Source organism: Dama dama, chromosome 10, assembly GCF_033118175.1.
Source record: "Dama dama isolate Ldn47 chromosome 10, ASM3311817v1, whole genome shotgun sequence".
Classification (NCBI taxonomy): domain Eukaryota; kingdom Metazoa; phylum Chordata; class Mammalia; order Artiodactyla; family Cervidae; genus Dama; species Dama dama.
In genome coordinates this window covers 15,397,096-15,419,765 of record NC_083690.1, presented here as the reverse complement: position 1 = coordinate 15,419,765, position 22,670 = coordinate 15,397,096, and the positions used below count along the sequence as shown (strand labels likewise).

At 44.7% G+C, this 22,670-nt stretch overlaps 1 protein-coding gene across 3 annotated transcripts in view; it reads left to right on the top strand.

Moving 5' to 3' along the window:
* Positions 1 to 22,670, top strand: part of MARF1 (meiosis regulator and mRNA stability factor 1) — a 39,116-nt gene that overhangs the window by 7,959 nt on the left and 8,487 nt on the right. For 2 of the 3 annotated variants that reach the window (XM_061152894.1, XM_061152892.1), the window contains exons 4-22: positions 147 to 321; positions 1,207 to 1,433; positions 2,228 to 2,345; positions 2,923 to 3,095; positions 4,960 to 5,385; positions 5,593 to 5,750; positions 5,839 to 5,997; positions 7,284 to 7,473; positions 8,169 to 8,347; positions 9,947 to 10,027; positions 12,255 to 12,491; positions 12,621 to 12,740; positions 13,417 to 13,595; positions 14,972 to 15,192; positions 15,913 to 16,055; positions 16,223 to 16,356; positions 17,448 to 17,650; positions 18,149 to 18,376; positions 21,654 to 21,884. In XM_061152894.1, coding sequence (XP_061008877.1) covers positions 147 to 321; positions 1,207 to 1,433; positions 2,228 to 2,345; positions 2,923 to 3,095; positions 4,960 to 5,385; positions 5,593 to 5,750; positions 5,839 to 5,997; positions 7,284 to 7,473; positions 8,169 to 8,347; positions 9,947 to 10,027; positions 12,255 to 12,491; positions 12,621 to 12,740; positions 13,417 to 13,595; positions 14,972 to 15,192; positions 15,913 to 16,055; positions 16,223 to 16,356; positions 17,448 to 17,650; positions 18,149 to 18,376; positions 21,654 to 21,884 — 3,582 coding nt within the window. The remainder of the gene's footprint in view (positions 1 to 146; positions 322 to 1,206; positions 1,434 to 2,227; positions 2,346 to 2,922; positions 3,096 to 4,959; positions 5,386 to 5,592; positions 5,751 to 5,838; positions 5,998 to 7,283; positions 7,474 to 8,168; positions 8,348 to 9,946; positions 10,028 to 12,254; positions 12,492 to 12,620; positions 12,741 to 13,416; positions 13,596 to 14,971; positions 15,193 to 15,912; positions 16,056 to 16,222; positions 16,357 to 17,447; positions 17,651 to 18,148; positions 18,377 to 21,653; positions 21,885 to 22,670) is intronic. The other variant, XM_061152893.1, reaches the window with a different exon arrangement.

Sequence of the window (22,670 nt, the reverse complement as noted above, 5' to 3'; positions counted from 1 at the left end):
GTGATTTGAAAATCTATTTTATCAGAGGTTAGCAGGTGGAAAGGAGAAACACTTAGAACGTATTTTCAGTTGTTATGTGTAACTCTTTTAAGTTCTGAAATAATGTATCTGAAACCTCCTCCTCTTTTTAAAAAATTTGAAAACAGCCGGCAAGAAATAGTATAATTGATGCTGCTAAAGTCTGGCCAAATATACCACCTCCCAATACTCAGACTGCGCCTGTTACTGTTCCCCTGTGTAATGGCTGTGGAACCAAAGGAGCAGGGAAGGAGACCACGCTGTTACTGGCGACCACTCTAGGCACAGCCGCTTCGAAATTTGGTAAATGGCAGTGTTGTATAAAATGCATATTTAAAGTTTCCAATACCTGATACTAACACTGAATTTAACTGCCTTTAGAAGATTCCTTGGGGTTCTGAAACTCCTGTGTATGTGAGTCTCCATCTCCATCTCTTGGTAAAAATCTTCTTACTGTTATAGACCAGTAGGTCAGTTGCCATTTATGTTGAGCTGGGGCTATTTGAGATCAGAAACTGTATATAGAAAAATGGGGAGTATATGAGGAGAAATGAGTGCTGGAAGGGACTTGGTGTCAGCTTAGGTTCATAATCACACTTGTTTGTTGTATGTTGCCCAGACATAATTAGTATTTAGAAATGGGTGACAAAAAAAGCAGTATTTGAAAACCTAAGATCATTTCCCCCAAAAGTAGCTGTTATTATATTTTATCTTTTAAAAATATTTTTTCAAAAGTTGGATCAGATGTTACCGCAGTGTTAAAAGTCATTAAAAGTCACAGGCTATAACACCTTCACCATTCGTTTTCATTGTTCTCCCACATTGAGTGAGGTGTGGGCCCAGCGTGACGACAGGCCCCAGAGGGCAGTGTCCAGTCACCTGTGTATTAGTGTTGAGGAGCATACCTGGTCAGTGTGAGGGTGGCTCACGCTTTGTGATAGATTGATGGTGCGCCTAAAGTAAATTGACTTTTGGATTTGTTCTCTCCTGAAAAAGGAATTAACGCTTAGAGATCCTTTGGCAACTTGGGGTTGTCTGTCTTACTGGGCCAGCCAGTGAGGTCAGCATCCTTAAATTTAACATCAATCTGTAATTTCATTTTCCTGCCCCTGGGATAGCTACCTGTTATCTTTAATATCTTAACCTATTTTTTGCTGTGTGTAATCAAAGGTGTTCACATTTTTCAAGGGTCACCAGAAGTTACGCTGGCTGGACAGATGCTAGAGAACTTACCCCCCATTGGGGTTTTTTGGGATATTGAAAACTGCTCAGTCCCTTCTGGCCGCTCAGCTACTGCAGTTGTACAGAGAATCCGGGAGAAGTTTTTTAAAGGCCACAGAGAAGCAGAATTCATTTGTGTATGTGACATCAGTAAAGAAAATAAAGAAGTTATTCAAGAGCTGAATAATTGCCAGGTAAAAAAAAAAGAAAAAAGAATTTTTATCTGTCTTAGTAGAAGAATAAGCACATGATTTTTTTTAAAGAACTACAGTTGAAAATTTGTTATTAATAATATGTTTGTGCTAAGTTTATAAATAAAATAGGAAAAGATGATTTCTTTAAGCATCTGAAATCATTTCATCATGTCTGGTTTTTTAGCAAGTCTGCCTACACATGACTAGTGCTTTCCTAGCATAGTGGTTCCATGTGTATCATTTCCTTTTATTTTCATAACTGCTCTGTGAATGCTCATAGGATTTATTATTTGGAATTTACAAATGAAAGGGCCCAAGAGGTTAAGCAACTTTTTTAAGATCACATGGCCAGTAAGTGGATGAACTTGGATTTAAATCCAGATCGTCCCCAAAGTCTGTTCTTTTAAGCTGGAAGCTAATAACATCAAACACAGCCCCGAGTCTTACCTTAATCATATATCAAATCTCTGCCACCCACACGTTGTTGGCAAAAGATGCTAGAGAGAGCTAATTTAACTACTTCAAATTTCACTTTCTATTCTGAAAGGGGGATGGATGAAGTACAAAAGCAGATTAGAGATGAAAGTAGGGATAATAATGAATCCAGTTAATTTGTCTGGAGAACTGAATGTGAAATTATTGAGATTTGATTGTAATTTTTTTTTTCCCCCATCCCTGAGTGGCAATAGAAATCAAAGGTTCCTCAAGAACTGTCTATTAAGATGTGGGCAGAATGTGTAGTGATTTTCTAACCTCAGCTCTTTCTCATTTGTCCTTATTATAAATTAATGCAGGTAACCGTTGCCCACATCAATGCTACTGCAAAGAATGCTGCTGATGACAAGCTCCGCCAGAGCCTCCGAAGGTTTGCAAATACTCACACCGCTCCCGCCACTGTGGTTCTTGTGTCAAGTAAGTGTAGAAACATCTGCTAATTTCAGCTAAACTCTCTATGTGTGAATTACCATAGAAGCCAGAATATGTTCAAATAAAGTGTGCCCCCAAAGATGCTGAAATACATGGGACATGCTTATGCTTATCTTTGAAAACTGTTTAAAAAAAAAAAATGGATCTACATGGATTTCTGTATTTTTCTCCTGGGAATTTGAGTAAGGATTCTTGCAAGGCCAAGTATATTAAAGAAAATGTAATTTTTCTTTTCTTTTTTTTTTTTTTAACTCCTGGGCCCCGTTTTGCTTATTTAAAAGAAAAATCCAAGATGAAATTGGGGCTCCCCAGAACATTAATATTTGTTCCTTTTTACTACTAAAAGTAATGTGTCTTGGGGTTCAGCATGAGTCTATGGTAAAATTGTCTTACCACGTTAATTCTTCTGACATGAAATGTGTTCCTATTCTAAAGGGGTCAGGGGGCCACTTTGAATACAATCTTGCTGTTCCTTTCTTCTCAGTGGGTGTTACTAGAGTTGCCTGTCTGTCAAGTGTTTCTAATCTGTGGAGATGTGGGTGGGCTGTACCCTGTCTTTCAGCTGATGTCAATTTCGCATTGGAACTTAGTGACCTGAGACACCGGCATGGTTTCCATATAATTTTGGTCCATAAAAACCAGGCCTCAGAAGCACTGCTGCATCACGCCAACGAGCTGATCAGATTTGAAGAATTCATTTCTGACCTGCCCCCCAGGTTACCACTGAAAATGCCAGTAAGTGGGTTTGCATTCTTTCTGCTGTAGTCTAGTTAAGATTGTGGAGACTTAATGGGTGTCCTCCATAATGGGTGTCCAAGCCCAGGTGAGGGTGTTCTTTGTAGTAGGCTGGCTAGATTCTGAAGTAGGCCTAGAAACTTTCCATTCTCTTACAAATATACAGAGAACTGATGTGTGTGAATTTTTTGTTATGTTTTCATTTTTTTGTTTGTGCTGAGTCTTTGTTGCTGCTCGCGGGCTTTCTCTAGTTGCAGCGAGCGGGGGCTGCTCTCTTGCAGTGCACGGGCTTCTCATCGTGGTGGCTTCTCATGTTGCAGTGCACAGGCTTAGTTGCTCCATGGCACGTGAAATCTTCCTGGAGCAGGCATTAAACCCATATCCCCTGCATTGGCAGGCAGATACTTATCCATTGTACCACCAGGGAAACCCAGTGTGTGAATTTCGGTTTTATATTTTCCAAAATATCACAGGAAACTGACAAGTCAGATTCACCTTACTGACAGGCACTTGCCAGTTAGCAGTGTTTTGTGTCAGGTGTATGGCAGTAATGGAATGAGAGTTACTACTGTTTTTGCCAAAGTTTTAAGGGTAAAGAATATGATGATGGTTTGCATATCTTGGTGTGGTTGGAGTCAAATAAGCAGAATGACTGTACAGTTGCGGCACTTAATCTTGAAGCCGCAGCTGGCCTCTGAGTCTGTCTCCTCTGGTGGCAGACCCTGCCGTGTGCGAGCAGAGTCAGGAGTAGTGGGCACCTCACCTGTCACCCTGATAAGCCACTCATAGGAGAATGTGCACGTGTTTCCAGCAGGACGAGCATTTCTCACAGTCTTGATTCAGGGTAAGATGGTTACTGGGACACTGAGCTTGTGTTTAAGCTGTTTGGGGAATACATATGGCTTCCCTGGTGGATCAGATGGTAAAGAATCCGCCTGCATTGTGGGACACTCGAGTTCCATCCCCAGGTCAGGAAGATCCCCTGGAGAAGGGAATGGCAACCCACTCCAGTATTCTTGCCTGGAGAATCCCATGAACAGAGGAGCCTGGTGGCTGCAGTCCCTGGGGTCACAATTGGTCACGACTGAGCGACTAACACACGTTAATAATAATAGAAGCTATAGCTTCTATATATAATTTATAATAATAGGAGCTGTAGCGTGGATGGCCCAGAAGGGTAGGCAGTCCCATTCGTGAAATACAGTTTTCACATACTTGAGAGTTACGGAAGCACTTTAGGAATAATCTCACCCAACCTCCTCATTTTAGTGAGGAGGAAGTCAGCACCTTGGGAAAAAAGCAGGCCCTGGAGGCCCCACCGTGATTGTCTCCAGATTCAGGCGCTCGCAGTGCTTGTCCCTCTGCACCCCAGATACCCAAGATTAAACACATGCTTAGGATGGTCTGCAGTTGGCAATACCTGTTTCAAGCTTTGGAGCTGCACCCCTAATTCACTTTGTTGGTATTCCTTATGTCTCCTGGCTGTAGCTACATTTCCTCCCTCTGCTTCTGTTTGGCACTCCCTGTTTTAATCTGGAAGGCCTTTAAGTCAAATATAGTATCTTAGGTGAGAAGTTACCCATGGTAGAGATCCTTATTCCTTATGATTTAAAAAACCAAACCTGATTATTCAGAACATTAAATCTTGCCACATAGTTTTTCTAATTCACCAGAGTGATTATTTTAGATACATTTCTTCTTTTTTTCTTCCTCTCTGTTTTTCAGTCTAGGTATGTGTACCCTTTCCCATGGAAATCTCTGTTCTCCCTCCCCTGAGATCACTGTAGTTTGGAGATCATTGTTCTTTGTAATTGAGTGTGGGCCCCTGAGTCCACCTGTTTTAACACTTTGTCTGTGTCCACAGTGCCACACTCTGCTCTATGTTTATAACCTACCAGCCAACAAAGACGGCAAGAGCATCAGTAACAGGCTCAGACGCCTGTCCGATAACTGTGGCGGGAAAGTGCTGAACATCACAGGCTGCAGCGCCATCCTCCGCTTCATAAACCGAGACAGCGCGGAACGGGCTCTGAAGCGAATGGAAAATGAAGATGTCTTCGGTAACAGGATCATCGTGTCATTTACTCCAAAAAGCGGCGAACTCTGTGAAACCAAGAGTTCAAATGCAATTGCTGATAAAGTGAAGTCTCCTAAGAAACTTAAGAATCCAAAACTGTGCCTCATCAAAGATATAAGTGAGTCACCTTCCAGTGCCAAAGCCGCACCTGGAAAAGGGTCGCAGGCAAATTCTGGATCTGCTCCCAAAAACACCAATGTGAAAAGTTTACAGGTAATTGTGACACCTCTTGCTTCCTGAAGTTTATGCTAGGTTTGCTTTCATGTTCTCTCCGTTTTAGATGCTCACCTGCTTTTGCCGTGTCTGTATTTTTTTTGCTTTCCTACGTTTTTGAGGCTGTTTGAAGTCAGGTGTTTCCTGTACAAGGTCTGAGACATCTTGGAGACTTTATTAAACTCCCTTGCTCTTGTCTCTCTTAAGGAGCTGTGCCGCCTGGAGTCGAAGACCAGCACTCGAAGCAGTGAGCCCCAGCAAGGCCACCTGAGGCCGGGGGTGCCTCCTCACAGAAACTTAAGTGCTGCAGCGCCCGCATCTAAAACCCCAGGGTTGGCAGAATCTGTTTACAAAACCAATCCCAAGTAGGTCCCGTTACTCTCCCTCGTAGCTGCTTGTTTTGATGTGAAGGGAAACAGGTGACCTCTTGCCTGCAATGTTTCTCTCCACCAGGAAAGAGAACCTCAGCGCCCGCAGTGTTACCAGTTCTCCTGTGGAGAAAAAAGAGAGAGAGGAGACTCTGTTTCAAGTGAGTTACCCGTCTGCTTTTAGCAAGCTGATCGCATCCAGGCAAGTGAGTCCCCTGCTCACGGCTCAGCCTTGGTCTTCTCGGTGAGTGGGTCTTGATCCGTGGAGTGGTTGTATGCAGCAGAAGGGCTTATGAAGTAATCTGTTTATTGAACAGAATTCAAGCAATACAGAAGTGCATAATTAAAAGAGGAACCTTAGTACTACATATAAAACAGGTAACTAATGACAGCCTATTGTACAGCACAAGGAACCCTACTCGATGTTCTTGGTAACCTAAACGGGAAGGAAATCCAAAATGAGGGATGGCTGACCCTGCTGTACGGTAGAAACTTAACACGTGTTGTAAAGCAACCTTACTTCTCCAGTAAAAATTTATAGTAAAAATTTTAAAAATCGAAAATGTTTGAACCATAAAAAATAATAAAAGTAAAAGAGAAAGCTTCCACCGCTCTTCTACCAGTTCCCTTTCCCTCAGGTAACATTTGGGGGCATTGTTTCTTGCCTTTCTCCATCCTCCATGCGGGAGTCACGGTAAGCCGAGGTCAGAGAAGCCTGTCCTGGAGTCCTTGGCCAGTGATGGGGGGCACATTAAGGTGTCCTTACTACATCCTTATCACTTCATCAGACTGAGAAAGAGGCCCAAACTGACATGCATTGGTTCTTTTTATTCATAGGGTAATTATTGGAAGCTGTTAGGGAAACAAAGGTCTCTGTAAACCACTGTAACCATCTGTGTAACACCTTATTTAAGCTTTCTAAATTTACTCTGAGGAAGTCTGGAAGCTCGGAGAACAGAAGGAGCCCTAAGGCCATGTTAGGCCTCATGAGCTCCTGCTAGCATTGTATTTATTCTGATGGGTTGGTGAAAACTCACTGTTGAAAGTGACTTTGAACCTGTAAAATGGCGTCTACAAATTGATGTAAAAGTTTTCCTCCCAGGGAGAAAAGCCGAAACATATAAGCAAGAATATCTGGCTTTTTCAGAGCTGGGGAGAGGGTAAATGGCTGACGTTAGTATCACAGGCTGATTTCCTAAGAATAAATACCCAAAGTGGAAAATGGATTCATCAGCTCTGCCTGTAATTTCTGCCTTTAGCTTTAAATAATCCAACAAAAGAATGTTTGATGTTAAGTAAAATTTTTGTTGTTGTTGTTAATCAGGGTGTCAACAGATAGTACTTCTGACAATGAGTCTAATCAGTGTGATGTTTTAAGAAAAAGCACATTTGAGAATCAAACTGTATTTTGGAAAACAGTTTTTAATGTAGTTTCAAGCAAAGCTAAATGACATAAACTGAATAAGTAGAGTAACAGTTTTAAAACATTTTTAAACAGTTTTTAAGCCTCACTCCATACGTTTTAAGCAGGAGTCTGTCTCCAAACCTCTTAAACAGAGCATCCCCGCTTGCTTTCAACGCTGTGCATTCGAGCGTTGGTGCTGACTGCCCAGACCCATTCGCGCATGGTGTTGACGTCCAGATCAGCAACCTGGACTACAGGTTGTCCCGGAAGGAGCTGCAGCAGCTCATGCAGGAAGCATTTTCTAGGCACGGCAAGGTAACCTTTTCACTCTCTCTCTTGCCTTTGTTGTACCCCTCGCTGCGTTTCAAGATGAGCGCACTTGACTCAGCACACATAGCCACAGGCAGGCTATAAGCGTTGCTTCACGAGTTTGAATGCCTTCTTTTTTACCCAGGTCTCCTCGTGCTGGTGCTGTATGTTCAATTTTTAGGATGCGGCCCCAGGGAGCAAGAAGCCTGACAGAGACATACTTGTGTTCCCCGGCAGGGATTTAAGTGGCTCTTGGGGAAATAAAACACTGATGGATTTTAGTTAGCTCCGGCTGCTAAAATACAGAAACAGGATTCTAAAATGATGTTGACTGTTTTTGTTTGTTCATCTTACAGTGTCCGATTCAGTTTTTGGGTGCAGGTTGCTAAAACATGTACCTTTTGCTGGTTCTTAACCTGGCTCTGCCCCAGTTGGGCAGGGTCTGGAGCAGACCCAGTGTGTCTTGGCCCCTGAGCCTGCCTTGGAGAGCTCTTTGTGCCAGAGCACAGGCCGGCCAGGCTGGTGTCACGTCCCTGCAGGTCACCCGTCCTAGCTTGCTTCCGTTGTGGTTGGCGGAAGTGCAGAGTTCAGACAGGTTCCCTCACTGAAGTCCACAAGCGAGTTCCTCAGTGATTGACCTTCAGTTTCAAGAGGACACGGTTCTGGTAGATCGGCATTCTGTTTTCTTCTTACTGCTGCAGGTGAAGAGTGTTGAGCTCAGCCCCCACACAGATTATCAGCTGAAAGCTGTGGTTCAGATGGAGAACTTACAAGAAGCTATTGGTGCGGTGAATAGCCTCCACAGACACAAAATTGGCAGCAAGAAAATCCTGGTCTCACTTGCCACAGGAGCTGCTAATAAATCACTCTCTTTACTGAGGTAAAGAACAAGCCATTTGTTTCAAAAATGTTATTTTTGGGCCAGAAACAATTTTAGAAATAATAAAAATAGATTTTATCCCATCCCCAACCCTCTTGTGATGCTTACATATGCAGTAATGCTTTTTCCCCCCTCCTTTGATAGAGTTAGAAATAAGGTAGGCATTAGTAATAAGCTAACTAGAATAATTTACTCTTGTTCAAGTCATTAATCAAGATGAATCTTAGCTTAAACTTGGCAGGCATTTAAGAGTAAAATAATATGCCACATATCCAGAACAGGTTCTAAAAATAGTGGACCTCTACAGCAAAAGTTTATAAGCCTAGAAAGTCTGGAATACTACCTTCCAATTTTAGTAGAAGGTAGATTTGTCTGTAAGGGGCAAATCTACAAAGTTCTCCACTCTCAACTTGCAGATTCATCTTCAATGTCAAATAGACACCCAGCCCCATACGTCTACATTATAATTAGATTAATCCTAGGGGTCTGGTGATGGTTTTATTCATAATATGCTTCTGACATAGAGCACTGTTTAAGTTTCAGGTGTACAGCGGAATGATTTGTGCACCAGTAACTAATATACTGTTGTAGGTCAGTTATACTTCAAAAAAACAAGCCAACTCACAGAAAAAAGTGATTAGCTTTGTAGTTACTGCAGGTGGGGGGTGGGCAGTAACTGAATGAAGGTGGTCAAAAGGTACAAACTTTCAGTTATAAGATAATGCAAGTACCAGGGATGCAATGTACAGCACGATTAGTACTGTTAGTACTGCTGTCATACATGAAAGCTGTTAGGAGAGTACATCAGAGGAGTTCTCACCACAGGGGGAACGTTCTTTTTCTTTTGTTTTGTATCTGTATGAGATGATGGATGTTCACTTAACCGATTGTGGTAATCATTTCACAAACATACACAAGTCAAAACTTCACCATTATTTTAAGTAATTTTTAAAATTTCCTTGAATAAAAATAATACTCATTGAAGAAAATTTGGAAATTTCAGAAACATAAAAGAAGCTGGGGGACAGAACAATCATCCATAATCCTATGACTCAAAGCCAGTCACTACTTTTTTTTTTTAATTATGTATTTATTTGATTGCACAGGATCTTAATTGCTGCATGCAGGCTTTTCATTGAGGCATGTGGGATCTGGGTCCCTGACCAGGGCTTGAACTTGGGCCCCTTGCATTGGAAGTGCAGAGTCTTAGCCACTGGACCACCAGGGAAGTCCCTCAAAGCCAGTCACTCTTAAAGTGTATTCAGTTGTATGTCCTCAGCTGTGGGGAGTCCTCTCCCATCTCTCTGATAGAACTACAGTGTGGCAGGAGACAGGCTCATCTGCCCTTTGCTTTCTGATACACAGGTGTGGAAAACTGCTTGAGTCTGATAAAAGTCCCAGTGTATAATTAAATATTCTTTAATTGCCGTGTTCCTAAAGTCCATTCTTTTAAGTTTTTCCGGAAGCTCAAACTTTGAGAATAAATGAGTATATTTGTGTACACTTTGTGTTAATTAAATGAACTCTTTGTTTTTAAAAACAACGTGGAATAGAGAGGAAAACATCTGTTCTCTAATGGGCTAACCGTTTTTCTTGCAGCGCAGAAACAATGTCCATTCTTCAGGATGCTCCTGCCTGTTGTCTGCCTCTTTTTAAATTTACAGATATCTATGAAAAAAAGTAAGTGAAGGTTGTTGTTTTCATTGATCCAGCCAGTGCTGATGGGCGACTTACCCTGGTAGCAACTCTTAGGGAGCCAGTGGAGGAAATAAGACCAAGACAGTGGTGTTCAGATTGAAAGTCCAGTTTTAAAAACACACATTTTAAAAACGTTTTTTATTTTTAGTAAATTCAGACCTCAGTCCATAAAGCTGTACTTGTATCTTTTCCACTTGGCTGATTTGTTCTGTTATTCATTGAGTGAACGTTTTCAGGCACCTTCTAGACTGTAAGCTCTGGGACAGCAGGCCCTGGATCAGACCTAATACTGAGTCTTCAGTGCTCAGCGCTCAGCAGACAGCAAATACCAGTGGAGCGAAAGGCTCTGGAGGGTGCAGAGCTGGGAAGACAGCCCATTTCTTTGAGTGGGGGGGGCGGGTATGTCTGGAAGGGAAAAAGACAGTCACCATTTATTGTATAGAACAAAGAAAACTGTCCTTACAAAGGAGAAAATGCTTTGAGGTTACAGAGGGTGCAAGGAACCAGGAGCTTGGTCATGATCGATCGCATGGGTAGTAGAAGCCACTGAAGTGTCAGAGAAAGGAGGGGAGAGGGTAGGTGTGGTGGTGGGAAGGCTTCAGGCAGGGGTGGTGTCTGAGCTGGAGTGAACGGAACTGGGGGAGAGGGGGACACCGAACGTGGGCACCAGTCCTGGCTCTAAGCAGACACTGTCAGAAGAGAGGAACTAGACACCACAGAAGTTTCAGATGTCGGTGCAGTAGGGCTTAGTAACTAGTTTTATGTAGCAGGCAAGGTTAAAAATAGAGGTCAGTTTGATTCTGAGTTTTTTGCCCCAGATGACTGAGGGAAAGGTTCTATGGTTAAGCTGGAATAGAAAAGAAATAAAGCTTGTTGAGGAGGTACAGTAAGTTTTTAATCTTGGCTTCGAGCATCCGAATTTTAGGGAGTAATTGGAATGTCTGGGAAGAGTGTTCAGGGGATCTTCTACACATGTGGAGTCTCCTTCAAGAAAGAGGTCAGCTCTGAAGATATGGCAGTTGTTTGCCTAAAGATGAGCTTGGAACACCTGGGAACAGATCAGCTCGGAGGAATGGAAGGAGAGCCAGAGAGAGGGCAGCACTGGGTGGAATGGCAGTAGGGACTGGAAGCTGGCGGGAGCCCAGAGGCCAGAGCGCTGTCGGGAGCGGGGACCGCCTGAGAAGGTGGTGTGAGGTTTGGAGCGCAGGAGGAGGCAGCCTCTGGTGACTTGGAAGCTGACGCCGAGGAGTCCTGTGGAGAAAATCCTGGAGGGAACAGGGTGGCAGACTGCATGGTGAAACAGCAGAGGCAGCTCTCGAGAGACCAGCTGTTTGCATTTCAGAGAAGATGCAAGAGCTCCAGACTGAGCGAGCACAGAGGAGACTGGGCTTCCGTGGAGCGGGGCAGTGTGGGGGTGGGGACTGGGGCTCGAGACATGTTTGCAGGGAGATCTGAGCGTGCAGACAGGGCCCTGGGAGGAGACCGTCAGAGCAGATAACCCTGAACAAGCACGCACTGTGTGCTGCGTGCTCTCCATATACACCATGTGTAACCCCCATGTCAGCTCCGTGATGTAGGGATTGTCACCCCGTTTTACAGACGGGCAAACTGAGGTGTAGGTTGCTTGTATAACTTGGCTAAGGTCTTAACGGTAAAATCAGGATTTGAGCTCACATCTGTCTGCCTTCAGATCCTGCGCCTTTGTGTTCCAGGTATGAAAGACACAGGTCAGAGTGGTGACTGGGGGGTCCAGTCTAGTGTAGATCAGGAGACTGAAGCATAGTGGACATGAGGAGTAGCTGGAAAGGGGAATACCTCTGAGGGAGGGGAGCAGAGATGATGAGAGGTAATAGGGATTTAGAAGTGAAGGGGAGGCCAAGTTGACAGGGGTTATAGCAGATAGCTTTCCATCTCAGAAATTGAGGTGAGGCATTTACAGAGACTGTGGGGTCGGAGGGTATGCACCAGATGATACATATAATCACTGTAATGGGCAGTGGGCCCAGGATGATGGCAAGGAGTGCCAAGTGTTACTGGTTTGATGGTGAATGAATTTATAGTAGAATTATCCCAGTTTTATTTTTTGAAGAGACAGGGATCCGTTCTCGGTTACAGAACTTTATCTAAACAGGTGAGGCATTTCTCCACAGTTGAAGAAAAATATTCTCTTTAAGTCCGCATCTCTCTCTCTCTTTTTCCTTGTTTCTAGGTTTGGACACAGGTTGAATGTGTCAGATCTGTATAAACTAACAGACACGGTTGCAATCCGTGAACAAGGAAATGGCAGGCTGGTGTGTCTCTTACCCAGCAGTCAGGCCCGCCAGAGCCCCTTGGGGTCTTCCCAGTCTCACGACGGTTCCTCGACAAACTGCAGCCCAATTATATTTGAAGAGTTAGAATATCACGAGCCTGTCTGCAGGCAGCACTGTCCCAACAAGGATTTCAGGTATGTTACCCATTTCTTTGAGAAACAATCGTTCTGTAAAAGGTTGTGGAGCATCTGTTAGAATTACCTTGGGACCGTCTTAGACCGCTGAGAAATGCCAGCTTTCTGTTTCTGTTCTCTTTTCCGCAGTGAACACGAATTTGATCCAGACTCTTACAAGATTCCTTTTGTGATTCTCTCTCTGAAGACGTTTGCGCCCCAGGTCCATAGTCTTCTGCAGACACATGAGGGCACCGTGCCTTTATTAAGGTGACTGTCAAAGCCATTATGAAGCCTTCGTTCTCTTTCTAGAAAGTCTGCCCTTTGCCTGTGCCTCTCCCAGAGCACACACTGTACCATGCTTCAGCCTAATCTTTTTAGCTACCACTAGTAGTCGAGGTGTATCTAACATGGGATCCTTTCACTTGATATTTCAACAAGAACATTTCCTGTTTGTGCTGAATTTTAGAAACATCAGCATGTGTGGGGCAGATTCTCCTCCACAGAGAAGAGATGGTTGGAAGTACTGTGAGAAGGTGCACAGTTTCAAAGTGGTAGATTGCAACGTTTAAGGGAGAAAAGTATTCTTCACTAGCCCATTTAACCACATCATGGGCAACATGGTAGGCTTAATAGAGGGGCCAGCATGGTAGCAAGTTGCTGTAAAGCCACTGAACAATATGTTTAGAGGAGCTTGAACTTGGAACCCGGTTACCTTACTTTTAACCCCCTCTGCTAGAAAATTGCCCAGAATTTTTGGTACCATCAGAATGCATCAGAGAGAGAGAATGATCACCTCTCTAGGACTTCATTTGAACTTTCAAAGCCAGACCATGGGCATCTTAGCAGAAATTATTTATTAATGGATGTGTTAAAAGCAGCCGTCTGTTTGCCAGGCGCTGTTTTTTCATTATTTTAATTAACCTTTTCCCCTGCCCCACTTCAGTTTTCCAGATTGTTATGCCGCAGAGTTTGGTGAACTGGAAATAGTGCAGGAAAACCGAGGCGGGGGCGTCCCTTTGGAACACCTCATCACCTGCGTGCCAGGTGTGAACATCGCTACTGCACAGAATGGCGTCAAAGTAGTTAAGTGGATTCACAACAAGCCCCCGCCTCCAAACACAGGTAGGTTTCAGGTATTTGGTCCTTTCAAGTCACGGTCTACTGCAGTACAGGCTGCTGGCCTTTCTCTCAAATAGCAGCACTGTGTGCCCATCATAAAGCAGCATGGTTGTCTCATGTGATCTTTTTAAAACTCCAAAGTGCTGACGGTTTGGCAGAACTAGACTTTTGGAAAGTACCAGCATAAATTATTTTTTCAAAAACTTTTTCTTCAACCCAGATTCCACAGTTACAAAACTTCTCTAGTTATCTAATTTTTTAAGCTTGTTTGGCTTGCCTTTTAAAAATCTTTTTAGATCTTTGAAGTATCTGTGAGTATTTACTCCAGCAGTTTATTCTGATCGACATTTTTGACTTTGATCAATGGAAAAATAGATTTAACTCTTTAAGTGTCAGGGACCAGGGCCTTTGCTCTGGGAGGTGCATGAGATTCTGGGCTTCGGCTACCCCGGAGCTGCAGGTGTCTGATCCTGTTACCTGAGCGCAGCACGGTTACCTCGGCCCCAAAACTTCCTCCTCGTCTCCTCCCACCTTTCCCTGCCCCTTCCCTGTAGGAAGAAAGGTCAGGATAACAGGGAGCTGTTTATACCGGAGCCTCTCCCCTCAGGCGCACACCCTTTGGGTCCCCGTGTAGTGCTGTTTCCTTCCTCCTTCCCCTGTGTCATTAGCCCACTAGTGCCTTACAAAGGCTTCCATCTGATTATTTATACTTTTATAAATAATCAGTGTCTTAATTATATGAACATTCAAGATAAATTCTAAAACCTGTTTCTTAGTTTTATCTCATGCTAGTTCTACATCATTGCTTTCCATGGTTTTCTGGGTAACATTTGCAGCCCCTCTCTGGGTTAATTAGGCCCTTCTGGGCTACCTGCTTAACAACCATTTGTAACTTTGTTTCTGTGGGAAAGTGTGTTAGTGAAGACCTTACAAATGGTTCTTTGACATACAACCATTTAAGCTGGAAACTTCCTCAGTATCTACTCGTCCCTTTTTTTTGTTTTAACTGAAACTAATTTATTTGGGATCCCAATTTTTTCTCAGAAACTTAATTTATTTTTAATTGAAGCAAACTTGCTTCACAGTGTTCTGTTGGCCTTTGACACACTACTCTTCGTTTAAGTTCTCACTGCGTTGAAGTATGCTTCACCTTGGCAAGAAGCAGTGGGAAAGCATTTGCCAGTCTGTAAAGAAGTTGGGTTATCCTGTTATATGGACCTGAGTTCAGCAGTGGGGAAGTGACATGGCTGTTTGGTCTTGTGCACTGCCCTTACTGAGTTCACATGGGGAATGCAAAGGTTAGTTATTTCTCTTTCTGCTGCTGTAGTCATGCTTTATGTCTTTTGCATGTTCCTGTTTTCTCCCCAAATATGTATTAGACCCTTGGCTTCTGCGTTCTAAAAGTCCTGTGGGTAACCCCCAGCTGATCCAGTTCAGTAGAGAAGTGATTGATCTATTGAAGAACCAACCATCCTGTGTCATACCGATTAGTAACTTCATCCCATCTTACCATCATCATTTTGCAAAGCAGTGCCGGGTATCCGACTATGGCTATTCCAAGCTGATTGAATTATTAGAAGCAGTGCCTCATGTGTTGCAGGTAAGGAGTGCTGAGAGTTCATTTGTTCAACAGTGGAAATGTCCCGCTGTGGCTTTGACTTTCTCTGCCAAAGAAACAGGGCAGCTGGTAACTTAATTCCTAAGAAGTCAGCTCAGAGCAGAGCATCCCGTAAAAACTTTCTTTATACACGTGTGTGTCTTCTCAGTTGTTCAGAAAGCTTGAGTTTCCACCTAAAAGGAACTCTTAAGTGCGCTGAGGAGTACTTCCCTTCTCACCTCTATAGACTGCCCTCCTTCCTCCTAGCACAGTCCTCTGTCACTCTTCCATGGGAGCTGCTGTAACACGGGCTTCCTTTTCTCATGAAGGAGTTCAAGACCAGTTCCTGGACTGGAGCCTGACAGTGCTTCCTAAGGAGTCTTTGCCTATTAACCTACAGTGTGATAACAGCTTCCCACTTGTAAACACAGCCTGCAAAATTTGAGCTGTCTTTTAGAGACAAAATCAGTTGCCCAGGCTGATAACATGTGACTGTTTAGGAGAGGGTGCAAGGAAAGAAAAGGGATCCCAGGCATGTGAGCAGTTGTTCATTCTGACACCTACACTTCATTTATCTACCTGTGTTTCAAAGTGCAGATTTCGTATATAGAAGGATTTGTACCCTGAGGGTGGTAACAGGAGAGAGAGCGCAAGCCATCAAAAAGAGAGTCAGGCTCTGCCAAGGTCTTAGGAGTGTAAATAACCCAAGCATCTGGTTTGCAGATTCTTGGAATGGGCTCCAAACGTCTGCTGACCCTTACCCACAGGGCCCAGGTGAAGCGCTTTACTCAGGATCTACTCAAACTTCTCAAATCCCAAGCCAGCAAACAAGTCATTGTGAGAGAATTCGCACAGGCTTATCATTGGTGAGTTGAGAAGAGAAAAAAGTAAAAGCAAATATTTTAAGACACTTGTTCTTCCGAATTTAAGAATAATGATCTAAGTTTTTCATTCAGCATTCTTTAGAAAAAACAAAGTGATTTTGGCAAGTACTGCTTCTCATTCTTCACCCATCTCCATGATTAAAACCTAGGTGTTTCTCAAAGGACTGGGATGTCACTGAATATGGTGTTTGTGAGTTGATTGATATCATATCAGAGATCCCAGATACCACCATCTGCTTGTCCCAACAAGATAGTGAAGCAGTGATTTGCATCCCCAGGAGAGGTACGTGCCTTACATTTGCTGGAAGGAGGTTGTCTTCGGTGGTTACTGTGACAGGAAGTCACACAGTGATGCTCTCACCCCCTCCTCGTGGTTCCTGGAGATGCCATGGAACGTGAGCGTGCACTCTGCACTGCCAGGCAGTGGATCCTGGCTTCTTCAGAGTAGGGGAGGGCACTTGTTGAGAAGAAAAGCAGGCTGTGTTTTCAGAATTCACTCTAAGGGGAAAGGGGGGCATAACCAGCACTTTTTAAAAATGTCTCCTTTAGCCTGTCTGTGGCTGCTTCTGCTGTAATTACCCACCTGAGTCAGCTACCTGGCTGTTGCTTGTCTGATTTTTCACTCTTAAGATGTTTTCCTCTGCACACCTGAGAAGGAAAAAAGACACAAATGAATGTTTCATCTTTCACATTTTGCTAGTTCCAGCTGAAGTCTGAGATGGGAACTAAGAAGAATTAAATCTGTATACAGTCATGTTCTTTCACTCATGTTGATCTGTGGAACATTCTTAAACTGTGCTCTTTCAGGACACTGATGTCCGTGAAGTCATAGTGTTCCAAAGCTAAAATGACTGTGGTCAGTGTTTCTCTAATCCTAATTTAAAATTTAATAGAAACATACATCTAAAACATTTCTCCCCTGTATTTTTGTTAAACATTTGGTGCCTGTTGCTACTCGCAATTTTAACTGAAGGGCAGGTGAATAAACAAAGTATGTGAATATTCAGAAGTGTGATTTAATAAAATAATTTCTAGATTACTTTTTCAAGTACAGAGATATGTATGTGTGTCATGTTCATATATATGGAGTGGGTGTGGGGAGGCGGAGGGGCTAGAGAGATTATTTCTAGCTTGTGAGATGAAGTCACATAGGTGTGTATGTGTGCATGTGTGTATCATGAGTTCCTGGTGTTCTGCCCTTGATCAAATTTGAAAACCATCTAGAAAGAGAGAAGAGAGTGTTTTAGGTTGTGTTTGGAAGGCAAAGATGATATCTCTTATAGTCTAGTGCATAGGACTGACTACACTAATAATGTGAATACAAATAGGTTGAAGATAATTGTGGTTTGTGGGTTTTTTGTTTTGTTTTTTAAGAACGTACTCAGGATGAAATAGAAAGGACAAAACAGTTCTCCAAAGACGTTGTGGATTTGCTGCGGCATCAACCCCATTTCCGGATGCCCTTTAATAAGTTTATCCCCTCTTACCATCACCACTTTGGCCGGCAGTGCAAACTTGCATACTATGGTTTTACCAAACTACTTGAACTTTTTGAAGCCATACCTGATATTTTACAAGTAAGTGAAGAAATTCTATCTTTCAGAACAGTATGGGGAGAATAAAAAAAAATCCAGGCCTTTTTGCCTTGGAAGTGGGAGTTATAAAACAGGATGAAAATTTGCGCAACTGAGCGCACACACTTGTTTTGGCTGTGATGTGCAGCATGTGGGATCCTAGTTCCCCAGCCAGCGATCACACTTGTGTTCCCTGGCTGGAAAGTGTGGTGTCTTAACCTCTGGACCACTGAGGAAGTCCCTGCTATCACCATTATTGACCCACACAGTGCTTAAAAATTTTGTGTGTGTGTGATAAAATACACATTACCTATCTGCCTGTTTTTAAGTGTACAGTTCAGCAGTGTTAGATATCCTCATGTTGTGCAACCAATTTCCAGAACTTTCTAATCCTGCAAAACTGAAACTGGACAGAAGTGCTTCTTAGTTCTTGATTGTGTATATTCTCATGCCAGTTTATCCCATGAACATTCTCTCTTTCCTCCTCCTGTGTTTTCCAAGGTATTAGAATGTGGAGAAGAGAAGATCCTCACTTTGACAGAGGTTGAACGATTCAAAGCTCTAGCTGCCCAGTTCGTTAAACTCCTTCGGTCCCAAAAAGATAACTGCCTTATGATGACAGATCTGCTTAAGGAATACGCTAAGACTTTTGGTTACACATTTCGTCTCCAAGACTACGATGTCAGTTCAGTTTCGGCTTTAACACAGAAACTCTGCCATGTCGTAAAGGTAGCGGGATTATTTTCTTTCACAGAGTGAGATTTGTGGTGGCATTGGGATATTTGCATGTGATTTAGTGTTTTGGTATTTACACCTTCCTCTGCTTGCTACTGTTTTGCAACATGTTCTGTGTTGTTAATACCTTATTGGGTCATAAGAGATGACTTGGGTTTGGCAGGTTAGATTTTTGGGATTGCCTTTGTGGGTCTATTAGCAGCCTCCCCAAAGTAACTGTGAACTGACGCAGTCGCCCGTTTATCCCAGGGTGTTTATTCTCAGGTGTCTTAATCCTGCTGACATGAAGCTGATCCTTCTACACAGATCTTTGTCTATGAAGTTTTGGGGAGGCTGAAATCACAGCTGTCTTCTCCTTTCCAGGTTCTTTTTCTTTAAGATCCATCTCGCTGATAGGCTTTTTTTTTTTCTTTTTAATTTTTATTGGGAGTATAGTTTTGCTTTCCAATGTGTGTTACTTTCTGTTCTATAGCATTTCCTTCTGAACTTACAGAGTAGATTTAGGAGCAGTCTGGGGCCCAGAGTTGCCTTGGGTGCTCGTGAGGTTGAATTAGAGAGGGTGGCTGCCTCTTCCTCCCGCGCCTGCTCTGCATCAACCCTCCAGCCCTGGGCAGAGTGGCCAGACAGTTTGCAGACTGCCCCTGTCCCAGAACTAAGAAAACTCACTGCAAGGAGGAAGAAATGGAAGGAAAACATGTGACGTGGCGGCCACCCCAGTCACAGCTCTGGGAGGAGTCCGTTTCTGTGCCGGGCAGTTAGAGGAGGAAGACCCTTCACAGGAGGCAGGGAGGCAGCAGCTGAGAACAGAAAGGACTCTGGAGGGAGGAATGGCCAAGGCCAAGGAGGAGGGATGGCTGGCAGCACCTCCTCGTGCTCCCGAGAGAGGGCGGGTGCGGCAGGAGTCCCGCGAGCTTGGGGCCAGCCTGAGTGCAGACAGGTACAGGTGCCACCGGCCAGGGCAGGGGCAGCGTCGGGGTGACGTGAGACGGAAGCCACGCGGAGTGGGCTGAGCAATGAGGAGGCACGAAATCGGCAGCAGGTAACTGACAGCTTTTTGGCGTGTTTGCTTGGATGGAGAAGAGCGAGAGACCACGGTGCTCAGTGAGCCAGTGAGAGCTCGGGCCGGTCTTTCCAGGCGCAGAGGCTTGGCGTGTTTGAGAGCTGCCACGGAGAAGCTGCCTGAGAGAGGCCGACTCAGGAGAGGAGGGGTGATGGGGTGGGGGTCCCGAGGAGGCCAGAATTGTGGGCATTGGCATTCCGTGGAGAGAGGCATGTCTCTGAGGTTAAAATTTTGACGGAAGGGAAGCGGAGTGGGGCAGCTGCAGATGTGGGCGAGTTTGGTGTGTGTCACCAGGCCAAGGAGGGAGTCCCCTTCTGAGAGCTGTTCTCTGTTACATGCAAGGTGAGCGCAGCTGCTTAGAGATGGGGGGAGAGACGGTTCAAGGTGGGATTTTGCCAGAGGGGTGCAATGAAAAGGCCTAGGGACAAAGGAGTGTGGAGTATTGACAAGAATGTTAATGAACTAATGGCCTGCCAGTGCCAAGATGGATTAAAGAGCAAAGTGAAGAAAGCTGAGGGCTCCTGAACAGGACGAAATAGGAGTCTGTGCTGGCAGAGTTGAAGAAGCGTAAGAGTTGAGCATTCACATCACCTTCTTGTTTCCCACCCCGGTGTCGGGATGCGTGTGTGTGTGTGTGTGTGTGTGTGTGTGTGTGTGTGTGGTGGGTGGGGGCGGGGGCGGTTGAATGAGTGATTCTGAAAGTGGGCAGTGGTAAGGTCGCCACTGTGGCCTGGATTGGGGTCTGGAGTGGAACAGAGTAGAAGAGTATGTCTTTGGAGATGAGAACGTGGAGAAACTGAAAGCCCTGTTGTGAGACAGGCCCCCAAGTGTTCATCTGCTCAGGACAATGGCAGTGGTGGTATTCAGTGGACCGAAGATCCTAGGCCATGACCACCACCTGTGATGAAGGAGGGCCAGCAGCTGGGGCATCGGGTGTGAGCGGTGAAGCCGGGGAAGACGGCAGCAGCTCCAGCGCCGCCCCAGCTGTGCCCTGTGGTCTCCTGGGGGCTTCTGGGAAACGCCAAGGCCTCTCATTCTTAGAGAATGAGGCCAGGTGTGTTTTGAGCCTTGGCATTTTTGGTAAACTCACTAGGTGATTCCACGGTGTAGCCTAGGTCAAGAATCCTTAATAATGATCTGGGCAGATAATCTGAGAAGATAACTGAGTCCCCTGGACCTGGATCTGTTGACTGATTAAACCCCAGGTCTGCTGAGGCAATCTGCAGTTCTGAATCTGAACCCATAACCACAATGAGTGGAGTCAGAGTCCACCCACCAGCCTCCTGTCCTGTCTCTGGGTGGGCGTCGGCACCAAAGATACACTGGCATTGGACTGGCTCGCCGAGTGCTGCCCCCATGCTCTGCCTTTGAGGGACCAGTGCCCCTGATCTTGACCATGGTGCTGGCTGGAAGTCAGCTAAAGGGGAAAACAGCCAGAACGGTGGGCAGTGGTTTGCCTGCCCGTGCCTAAGCAGTGTGTGTCCTGGAGCTCTGCCTGCTTTCACTCCAGGCATGACTCACGTCACAGACTCGCCCCCTGACCAAGGCCTGCAGGTCTCAGTCACCAAATGCCTATTTCTTCACATGCTGTTTGGTCCCCAAATGATAACCTGTGTCTCTTTCACAAGGTTTCCCTCCCTGTGCAGTGAATCAGTTAAACCCTTTATCTCCTTGAGAATCTGAAAAAAAAGTTGTGAAGTAGACATCCAGTCAGACGTGAAAGCACCAGCTGTTTTTTTATCACTGATGGACTAGAGGAATGCTGCTTGCCTTTGGACAGAGAAGGCCTTCTGTCACCTCCTGTGTCCAGTCCCTGGGACACACCCTTGGGGCGAGTCACATGCAGAGCAGCTCTGTGGAGGGTCACTGCAGTCTCACCAGCCCCTGCTCCCTGAGAACACCAGCCCTTAATCCATAACCTGTGCTAGTGGGTGTCAGCAGGCTGGTCTCTTCTCTTGGAGGAATGGTGGTGTCCATGGGTGTTTCCGGTTATGGCCTAGCAGAGCAGGAGAGAACAGGTTCTGCTGCAGCTGGTCCATAGTGTTGGTCTGGGGTCCCCAAGAACTTGCAGCAAACCCATTCACTATACTTCAGTTTTGCAGAAAAACGGATCTTTCTCTGATGCTCTCACCTGCCAGTCTGAAGCCAGATGGACAGGGTGTGACTCGGGCCACCTCTGAGTCCTGAAGAGTGCATTCTTGTTTCCCCCAGGTTGCTGACATGGAATCTGGCAAGCAGATTCAGCTGATCAACCGCAAGTCTCTGCGAGCTCTCACTGCCCAGCTGCTAGTGTTGTTGATGTCTTGGGAGGGAACCACCCATCTTTCTGTCGATGAGCTCAAGAGACACTATGAAAGCACCCACAGCACTCCTCTCAACCCCTGTGAATATGGGTTCATGACCTTGACCGAACTTCTGAAGAGTCTGCCTTACTTAGTTGAGGTATGAATGGTAATGATTCTGGAACTACCATAATGAAAACCACTCTATCGGGTATTTCTCAATCACGGAATGGTCCAGATCAGATTGATCGGTCATTTTATAGATGAGCAGAGGCCTTGGCAGGTGCAGGCATCCTGCCCAAGCCAGGACAAGAGCCCCGTCCTCTGGATCCTTGGACTGAGGTGCCTTTTTCCTGTGCTGGGCTGGATGCTGCTGCTGTCACCTCTTTCTGAATTAGATGGCTTATGTGATAGCTTCAGGTCACTTCCCAGTCAGAGGCAGGTCAGAAAGGAAGGTTGACTGGATGGTCACCAGGTGGTCACTTATTTCCTAGGAGAAATAAGTCAGATCCCAGTAAAAAGATCAAATTGACTCCAGATTTTTAAAAAGTTAAAACTTAGACCAATTAACACGAATTTTCGAGACTGAAGATCACTGAAATTTTACTACTGACAAAAGGCACCAGGGGGACTTCCCTGGCAGTCCAGTGGTTAGGGCTCTGAGCTTCCACTGCAGGGAGTGTGCTCAGGAAAAGTATGATCCTTGCATGCCCCGTGGTATGGCCAAAAAAACCCCCCAAAACCCCAAAGGCACCAGAACTAGATGGGTTAAGAACTGAGTTTCAGCTCACCTAAAGAACAAATAACTCCAACTTTTTAAAAACCTTTTCTAGGTCACCTGGGAAAAAAAAAAAAAAAGGAAGCACACCACTTCTTTTATGAACCTAAAGTAACTTTAATACCAGAAACCTAATATAGTCCTCCCAAAGAGATTGTTTCTAACTAG